The following is a 10,339-nucleotide window of genomic DNA, read 5'->3' on the forward strand; positions in this document are numbered from 1 at the left end:
TTTTCCTAAAAAATCTAAGAGCCTTGAAGAAAGGAAGTAATACTTCACTTTGATTTATTGATGGAAATTGCAATGTGACGTCTGGCAAACAACATATAAATAACTTAAAGGCCATCTTAAATGCATTCCCATGAAATTTTTAGTGCCGCTGTAATATAAGCCACTACCTGTCATGAATCCCAAATAACCTTGGCTCTATCCTCTTAGTTCAGCCCAGTGTGCCTCATTCCTTATTACTGGCCTGACAAGGAAATGTTTACCCATCCGACAAGAGACAAGCCATTTCATAGTCGGAAAAAGCAATTTCACCTGACTGGAGTAGCACACTATGTCCCCATATCCTTGCTGGCTATAATTTTGTTGTCATTTTGTGTGCTGTGATCATATCATTGAAGTGACAGTGCTGGGCATTAGGTAAAGTCCCTGAGCCGGTGCTCACTTTCAGGATTTTTCTCTCCTTGTCATTCACATTGATTAGATTAGACCCAGGTGGCAAGCAGATTTTTTTGGCACAACAATAAAAAATGGTGATACAGCGGCCTGGAAAAAAAAAACACACGCTGTGTTATGCTCAATTTAACATTGTTAACCAGAACTGATTTGATTTAAAAAGAGCCTTATTTGTATCTTTTGAGAGTTATTTCTAATGATCTTTCAAATCGTTTTGTTGCAATTGTGTTTAGGCTTTAGTATTATACCCTATCTGCATTAACAAGTTGAAAATGTGGACATGGATTATGAGAATTAAAGTTAAAAGGTGATTTTAGAGTAGATAAAGCATAAATACATGTACATAGGGACCCAGTGAATTAAGCTCAGCTGGTCAATGGAGGGATTGGTACAAGGCAGGGGGAAGAGATCCTAATCTGCACTATGCCATCTTCCCCAGGGACAAGGCTGTCCACCAGCATAACAAATCAGCCCCACCCCCTAACCCTCCCCTTCTTTGGTTATGTCCACTAGCTGGCTGAGCCAATAGAAATACAGGACTTAGTCTGATAAATAGGCACCAGAGCACCTGGGGAGACAAAGTGTGTTGCTGCACGGGTGATTCAACAATTGGTTGGTTCAGGGGGTGGGGGTGGGGGGGCAGCCCATTTTGCTTATTAAAGATCAGTGATGGAAGCGAACCATAATCCTGTAATGAGCAGAGCAGAGAGTGGCCTCTTTACGTGGGCACAGACAAGCCTGTGCTTGCATTTTTCACAGGAATAGATTGCTGGACCCTATAGCCCGACTGTAATGACCCCTCTTGTTAGCTTCAGAGATTCATGGCAGTTCCTCAGAGAGGATGTACCGAGAAATAGACCCTGATTGGTCTTCTTACCATCGTCTGGTCCAGATAGTGCTGTGCAAGTTAATGACACTGCAGTATAGCAAACCAAAAGTTATATAGAGAAGGGAACATAATCAGTTATTGGCCACATCTTCACTACTTTTTATTTAAAGTTTCTGTTTGGTCTACCCCAATTTACACACACGAGAAGAACCTTTTAATAGAATGCAATTGAATACAACCACATACAAAACTAACAGTTAAGAGTTCAACACCTGCCTGACTGGCTTTATAAAGGTTATATTGAGTTACATTATTGTTCAGGTGTACAATGCACTAGAAGTGTAAAAATCAGGATGAAATGATTATCACCAATTTAAAAAAGGTCTTACAACCATTAAATAAACTCTAAGCACCTCCCCCTGAAAAACAGTTTGTGTAAATAACCATCAAGAAGGCTGCAGCTGTTCTAGGATTTTAGTGTAATATTCATAAATTAATTGAATCCTTATCAACATCCTGACAATAATTCATTAAATGACGTGAGGTCTTCAGGTACTTTTGGAAAGATGATATTTAAAATGTTTTGTTGTTTTGCTTTGCTCTCTTTTATTTTCATTTCGATGTTAGACATACTCTAATCAAACAAATGACAAGTTATCTTAGAGATGTGCATTCTGCTGACATTTAATTAATCCTTTCAAATATTATTTAGTGGGAAATGCTTCATTAAGTGCGACCAATCAGACTTAATGTGAGTTAATGAGCCTCTAACTCGTACATAACTTCTCCAAAAGACAGAAAAAAGGAAGTGATTGTAAATAAAATGTTTTTGAGGTTTTCTTTTACTATCTGAGATGTATTTACCCAAGCAGCCCTGTTATCATCCACGGGTTCATAACTTTAGGGCATTACATATTTATCAGCACTGGGACTCATAAACACATCTTATGGGACGCCATGATTTCACGCTATACCACAAACATTTTAAGGCATCAGATGCACTGCCTGTCATGGACTGTCATTTTTGGTGTGTTAATAATATATCTTGGTTTCCTCGGCAGACATACTTTGGCACTTTGGCGCATAAATAGGTAAATAACGTGGACAAATAGGTAAATAACGCAGCTGACGTGAGAGCTGTCAGTAGAAAACAATATTTAGAACCGTTATAGGCTACTTTTATTTTTCCTGCTCATATACATCAGAAACAGTCGAGGTCCATTTATTCTAATCAAATATAGGCCCATGTCACACTACAAACAAATCATTATGCTCACAGCGCGGCTCAGATTGTTCTAATTAAGAGCTGTCTAATTAAATTACAGCCTTGAGTTAACCAATGACAATACTTGTTTCATTAGCAAAGCAGGGAGCCTGACGGGAAGAAAATCCGTTCCGTTCGCAGGATGGTGTCAATTGGCTAATTTGCTGCCTTCAGTAGCACAAGGCGTTTTCATAATGTTATATTAGGAAAGCGCGTTTAAAAGCTTGTGATATAGGTTGAGCTAATAGTGGTTTCATATTGAGCAATGCAGGTCGAGAATTGCATCTCGCCAGCGAGTGATCTCTCCAATACATTTATGAATGTGGGCAGTGGCTTCTCGAGCTCCGATGGATCAGAGCTTTCGTTGCAGGACCATCCTATTATATCTGCAAGTGACAACCTGGAGAGAAGTTCACCTCTTAAAAAAAACTCTGGGGAGATGACGAATCAGTCAGAGGCAGACAATTTTCCCGACTCCAAGGACGCATCAGGGGACGTCCAGAGGGGCAAACTCTCTCCTGGTCTACACGGAGTCTCTGACATCCGTCATAATTTCGATGGATCTGCAGGAGAAAGGTGCATCTTTTCTCCATCTACCCAGCCACAGTCAATCTCAGCAGCTCCCAGTGCCATGTTCCCTTACCCGACGCAGCATGGACCAGCGCACCCGGCATTTTCTATCGGAAGTCCCAGCCGGTATATGGCCCATCACCCGGTCATCACTAATGGAGCTTACAACAGCCTTCTGACCAACACTTCTCCTCAAGGCTATCCGGCAGCGGGCTACCCGTACGCGCAACAGTATGGACACACTTACCAAGGAGGGGCTTTTTACCAGTTCTCCACGGCGCAAGCAGGACTGGTTCCGGGGAAAGCGCAGGTGTATCTGTGCAACAGGGCCCTGTGGCTGAAGTTCCACAGGCACCAGACAGAGATGATCATCACAAAGCAAGGACGGTAAGTGGTGAAGGTTTAAATACATTAGCCTACTTACAAGCGTTTATTTCCAAAGTTAAAACAAATGTTTTGATAAGCCTATCATCAACACATCTTTCCATAAATAAAAAAGCATGGTGGAGGAATCTTACCTATTTTATGTCCATTTTTTGTCATGGCAGGCGTTTTCTAAATCTGTGTTTTTTCTTTATTTTCCACAGACGAATGTTTCCATTTTTAAGCTTCAACATCTCTGGCCTTGACCCAACTGCTCACTACAATATATTTGTGGATGTAATACTTGCTGATCCAAATCACTGGCGATTTCAGGGAGGCAAGTGGGTGCCATGTGGGAAAGCAGACACAAATGTTACAGGTAATACAAATAACGAATTCCTACATTTATTGTACAATTAACATTTGTTATTCCATATTAAAATTGTTTGTGATTTTTTTATTGTACAGTTGCACTGTGTATTTGGACAACATTCAGATACACAAATAAAATCCTGGCCATGTTTTTCTTATTATTATTATTTGTAATCAACCCTGTTTTGATTTTGCTTGTTCTTTTATAGGAAATAGGGTTTATATGCACCCGGACTCACCAAATACCGGAGCTCATTGGATGCGTCAAGAAATATCATTTGGAAAGCTAAAGCTTACAAACAACAAAGGTGCCTCCAACAACACGGGACAGGTAATGCAACATGTTCGATAACATTTTTTTTTGGTTTATTTACGTAATAAAAGTTGTACAAATAAAAACATGTTTTCCCTTCCTATCTTTTGCATTTCAAATTATTATTTTTAATCTAGGTGTTTTAGTTGTGTTTTTTTACAGTACAATTTCACTAGTAAAGCGTTATAAAAATAATTATAGAATAAAAGATTAATGGAGCTAAATCAGATCAGCATGCTGCTTTAATAATCTATCCAACGTTTGGAGCTGAGTTTCTGACGCGCGTCTTTAATTGGATCTCCAGATGGTGGTTCTGCAGTCTCTCCACAAGTACCAGCCCAGGCTCCATGTGGTGGAAGTAAACGAGGATGGGACAGAAGACACCAGCCAACCTGGAAGAGTCCAGACTTTCACCTTCACAGAAACGCAATTCATCGCAGTCACAGCCTACCAGAATACCGACGTAAGACCTGCACTTCATATCCCACACAACCCTGAAATTGTTCCCCCAAACAAGACTCATATTAATTTGTTCAATATTGTTGAAAAGAAACAGAATTTTCTGCATTTTCAAATTGTAGTTATGTTAAGCTCGTTGGTTTGTAACAATTATATGGATTTTAATAAGCATAAAATGTATAAGAAATATTATTGTTCACATTGAAAGAGCTGCAGTCCGCATATTTCTTAATCATGGCGTTATTTCTCCACAGATTACGCAACTGAAAATTGACCACAATCCGTTTGCTAAAGGATTTCGGGACAACTACGACACGTAAGGTTTTCCTTATTATTTTTACAATAATTTTATTCAATGTAATTGTATTTGGTATTGCCTCTTTGTTTGAATAAATCCATAAAACTCCTAAATCAAGAACCAGATAATATCTTAATAACATTGTTTAATGCAACTCTAAAATGCAGCTATAAGGATAGGTTAAAGGGTTATAAGATTTAAGAAAAATCGAGAAAATAAAAACATGGGTTTTTGTACTTTTACATTGATTATAGATGAAACGAGGAAATTGCAAACAATTTCATTTGAGCTTGGCCTATCTGGTTTTGAAAATATAAGCTAATTAAACACTTGCAATATTAAACTTGTAAAAGTAGTTGTAAAACAACTGAAACAATACGTTTGTGGCAATGCAACTTTGCATAGATCAATGTTTTAATAATTTGTATAAAGCTGAGGGCCTATTTGGAAACAATTTACATGCGTAAAGATATGGGTGTGTTGCCAAAAATGTGTCAAACGTATGCAATTGAGGGGAATTGTATCCCCTCATGAGATATTATAATCTAGCCATACTAAATATAGCATGGATATTATATTGACCTACATTTCACTAACTTCTAGAAACCCTGCTTTATCGCACAGTTGATTAACTGAATTGTCTCTGTTTTTCTCTGCATCTCTCAGTGTCTACACAGGCTGCGACATCGACCGCCTAACTCCATCACCGGGTGACTCTCCGCGTTCACAGATCATGCCGGGTGCGAGATATGCCATGCATAGCTCTTTCCTGCAGGACCAATTTGTCAGCACTTATGCCAAATCTCGCTTTCACCCTGGCGTGGGGACTTGTCCTGGCACGGAGCGAAGCGTCCCACTCGGCAACAGCTTGCTGTCCCCGCAGCAAAACGACGAGCCCACTGTTGCCACCCCCCCGCAGCGATGGTTTGTCACCCCTGCCAACAACCGACTGGACTTTGCTGCCTCGGCATACGACGCCGCTGATTTCGCCGGTAACGCGGCCACCTTGCTGTCCTACGCAGCGGCCGGAGTGAAGGCTCTTCCCCTGCCGACTGCGGGCTGCTCTAACCGGCCTCTTGGCTATTACGCAGACCCGTCAGGCTGGGGAGGACGCACGCCGCCGCAGTACTGTGGCGTAAACAGCAAACCCAGCGCGGTCTTTTCCTGCTGGCCCGCTAACTCTCTCGGTGGCAGATCGGGCACCAACTACCTGAGCGAGGAGGGAGACCCCATCCCAACAGAGAGGTCACCGATCGGCGTCTCCGAGGAGCCCAAAGCCAAAGACATGACATCAGAGTCGAACTGGATAGAGACGCCGTCCTCCATTAAGTCCATCGACTCGAGCGATTCTGGTATCTTTGAACAGGCCAAAAGGAGGAGAATCTCACCTTCTGCCACGCCGGTTTCAGAGACAGTGTCCCCGTTAAAATCGGAGCTGCTGGCACCGCGAGAGTGTGAGAAAAACTGCACAAAGGACATTGGGTACTACAGTTTCTATCCTCACAGTTAAAATGACAAAAGTGATCTGTGAATCAATCAACCTATCTCTATCTATCTATCTATCTATCTATCTATCTATCTATCTATCTATCTATCTATCTATCTATCTATCTATCTATCTATCTATCTATCTATCTATCTATCTATCTATCTATCTATCTATCTATCTATCTATACAGGTTAATCAATACAAATGTTGAAAAGGACTGTCACCTCCACAGTTATGGTCAAAGTGTACATTCTTCCATGGCTCGGGCGCCTTGTTTCCAGAAAACACTGTAATTGTAAATATATTGTACATAATATGAACATTTGGTGATAGTGATTGGTTGTACATGAATAGATACAATCTGATTTATAAGTATAGGCAAGTGTTTTAAAAACCTCATATGTTAGCCTAAGCTGTTAGTGAAGAAAGATATCGATAATCTTGTACATGAAATGTTCTTGTGTAGCATATGCTGACATATTAATCCCTGTCAGTGAAAAAAATGTGTATTTTGTACTTTATCAAAGCTGTAGGCTAAAGGTTATGACGATCACTGCAACATTCATGATACCTGTGGATTAAGAAATTATAAATGTTGGTAATGTAGATTTAGTATTTTTTCATTTTCATTTTGTATTTAAGGTTATTTTTCATAGCCTGTATGCTAATGTTGTTGTGGAAATCTCTGTATCTGCTGTAATGTGATGTAAACCTAATAAATGATGTTATCATCAGGTCAACCAATTCTTTATTTCTAAAAAAATATCAAGCTCCTATTTTAATAATTGTTATTCCAACTATCTTAAAACAGACCAATAATTATTTAAAACATTTTTTATCAACGCATCATCATTTTTCTTCATCCCATCATCTTATTAGATGATGCTTATGAGAGACAATCTTGTATCTCATCTTAAAATATTGAGACATTAAATAAAAGTGAGAGCCTGTCCTCTTATGCGTCCACTGATTTGTCCAGAATATCCCAAAAAAAATTAATATTTCGGATTCAAATGTCAGTTTATTAAGACTCTCCCGTGGCAAAAATGACATCTCCTTTTTGCTATTATCAAATAAAAACGGCAAAAAATCATGTGAGATATTAACAATGCAAATACATTTAAATAGAGCTTGTTATGCGTATTTAGACACCCTATTTATTATAGGCTGATTTAGAAATAATATTTTCCGGCAATAACATTTGGTTGGAATGAAATTGTTTGCCAATATAAAAAGGTGAAAACTTCATAGTTACACTGAAAAAAAAACCTGTGAAAATGACCAGTTTTCTGTTCGGCAACCAAAGGAAGTGACACAAGAAAAGAAAGTCTTGTCCGTGTAAAAATGTGCAAATGGGTAAACATCACTTGAAAATACACGATTTTGTTTTTACTATATACTGCAGGATGATTGGTTTTAGTATTGCTGCTCTTGTCATTAGATTTTGTTAATGGCTTAATTTGAGAAACAAAATAAACACCGACACAAAAATCTGTGAAGTTAAGAAATATAATTAAAACGGATGCATAATAAACCCAATGTGCACATCATTGGTATTTCGTTGTGAAGGAGATGCTCACAGCTGCCAATAGACGTGTGGTGTTTAGCTTGCATGTCTTAAAGTGTCTGTCTGTGTGTGTGTGTGTGTGTGTGTGTGTGTGTGTGTGTGTGTGTGTGTGTGTGTGTGTGTGTGTGTGTGTGTGTGTGTGTGTGTGTGTGTGTGTGTGTGTGTGCGTGCGCGTGTAGTTATGCACTGACGGGCAGCGATAGACCTTCCCAGGGATACACAGTAGATGGCGATATCTGAATGCATGATCAGTGATCATTTTGTTGGTGTGTGGCTCTCTCAGGTCAGTCGGGTCCAGTGCAGTAGCTTTAATACAAATCAAATCAGTAACAAAATCTATCAAAACTTATTTTTATGACTCAATGAAAATGTGTACAGATGTTTCCCTTTTGAATTCAACGACACATGGACAGGATATACACCAGATGGCGATGCTTTACTATTATTCTATCAGCGGAAGGAACCCCTGCTGTTGAAAATACTTAAATCTGCAGGGCCAAAAATGGTTTCAACTGCAACCAACAAGCTCTGATGAACAAGTCACCATGGGAAGTAAACACTCTTCCTGAAAACAAACACACGTGAAGCTATAAGAACTTTGATATGAAAACCACAAATCCTTATAGAAAACGTTATGAAGACTATATGTATTGGGATGGAACAGTGAAGTTGGACTCAATACGTTTGAAGATCTGTTTAACCCTTATATACAGTATATAGTAGGGGTGCATCGAATGGGAAATTATTGGCCGAAACCGATACCGAAAATAGGAAACAGTTGGCCGAAAACCGAATGCCGAAAGGCCGAAAATGATTAATAGAAATATATATATATAATGTATACATTTTTTACCAATGTTGTTCAGCTACCTGATTATGGAAATAGACATGATTATGGCAAAACTTAACTTAAATAATAATCACTATTATGGGTCCATAAAACATTTATTCAGCACTTTTGAATGCATACAGTACATTTATATATGTCATGTATTATTGCTAAAAAACATGATATCGCAGTCTTAGTGTCGCCAACTCGTTTCTAATATGCAAAGACAACAAATGCGTCTATGATGTATTTTCGATCAGACGAGATCTCTCTCCCCCGTCTGTGTGCGAGGGGGCGGGGCAGTTTACACACACGCAGCTGCTACATGCAGCGGAGCACACTGCGGAGATGGCGGAGAGAACGCGCTCCGAGGTGTGGTTAAACTTTACCCGTCTCGATGTGGAGAATACTTGTTACCATAAGTGCAATAAGAGTTTAGCATGTAAGCACGAGCAATTTGTCTAAACATTTAGCAAAAGTGCACCGCATGCAGACGGAGGAATGTACCGGGTTCGACCGTCTTTCTAGCAGCTCTGTAGCCCCATCCACGAGCAACGTTTCCACGTCAGGTGTTATGTATGCTAGCAGCAACACACGGAGTTAACTACATTATACAAACATGGGTTAATGATTAGAGGTAACTGAGTTATTTAGTTTGTTAACATTTCAGCTATTCTGTTTACAGTCTGTCATCAGATTATTTAATACGATTTGTTAAAGGCTCAGGGCAATCTCGATGACAAAGGTCAATGTTCCCCCCCCCTGAGAGCCAGCCGCGAGCATGGTCGCCGCGTCTTTATTACGTCATCACAACAACACGTTAGGTTACCAACGTAAGCCTGTTCTGACATTCGGTGATATTTTGTCGGTGCTAAAACCCTTTCGGCCGAAAGGGCCTTTTTAACCATTTTCGGCCGATAATTTTCGGTGACCGAATATTCGGTGCATCCCTAGTATAGTTTAACCAACATTTCTAATCATAGAATAAAAAAAGAAGTAGAATTGAATGAATATTGGTTGGTAGAGCAGCACATTTGATGTGGCTGCTTTGTGTCTATTGCTCAGTTCATCGGAATATTAAAACACAAAACACTACGAGAGTGGTCTACACATTGGGATTATTTCAGGGGCTTAAATTGTAGAACCATTGAAGAAATGTTAGAGCAAGTTTTAGTAGGCTATGCCTCTATACCAAAATAATAATTTAAACTTTAAACTGTAAGATCCAACAGAATAATGCAAGCCATATGTATATGCAACAGACATTTCATCTTTAGAAAATGTTATGAATAGCATGAAACATCTGCAGTTTTCTGACATGGTTCGATATCAACACACTTTTTTGGGGGGGATAAGATATTACAAGGAAAATGTGGGGAAAGCACTAAACACATATAAGCGCATGAGTCTGGGTATCGGCTGGTGTCAAGGGATGGCTTAAACCCGCGGAGCCATGGTCTAAAGAAGCATTCATTGTTATATAACTTGCACACGTGACCTGACAACAGTTTACCCAGAAAACTCTGCGTGTGAAAC

General features: G+C 39.5%; 1 protein-coding gene across 1 annotated transcript; it reads left to right on the plus strand.

Annotated features, from left to right (window-relative positions):
• The first annotated feature begins 2,808 nt into the window (after positions 1-2,808).
• Positions 2,809-7,147, plus strand: tbr1b (T-box brain transcription factor 1b). The gene is made up of 6 exons (XM_034232315.1): positions 2,809-3,500; positions 3,701-3,855; positions 4,058-4,179; positions 4,466-4,624; positions 4,875-4,936; positions 5,585-7,147. The coding sequence occupies exons 1-6, from the start codon at positions 2,809-2,811 to the stop codon at positions 6,426-6,428; spliced, it is 2,034 nt and encodes a 677-aa protein (XP_034088206.1). The 3' UTR covers positions 6,429-7,147.
• The last annotated feature ends 3,192 nt before the right edge of the window (positions 7,148-10,339 follow it).

The sequence above is a fragment of the Gymnodraco acuticeps genome, unplaced genomic scaffold, assembly GCF_902827175.1.
Source record: "Gymnodraco acuticeps unplaced genomic scaffold, fGymAcu1.1, whole genome shotgun sequence".
Taxonomy (NCBI): Eukaryota; Metazoa; Chordata; class Actinopteri; order Perciformes; family Bathydraconidae; genus Gymnodraco; species Gymnodraco acuticeps.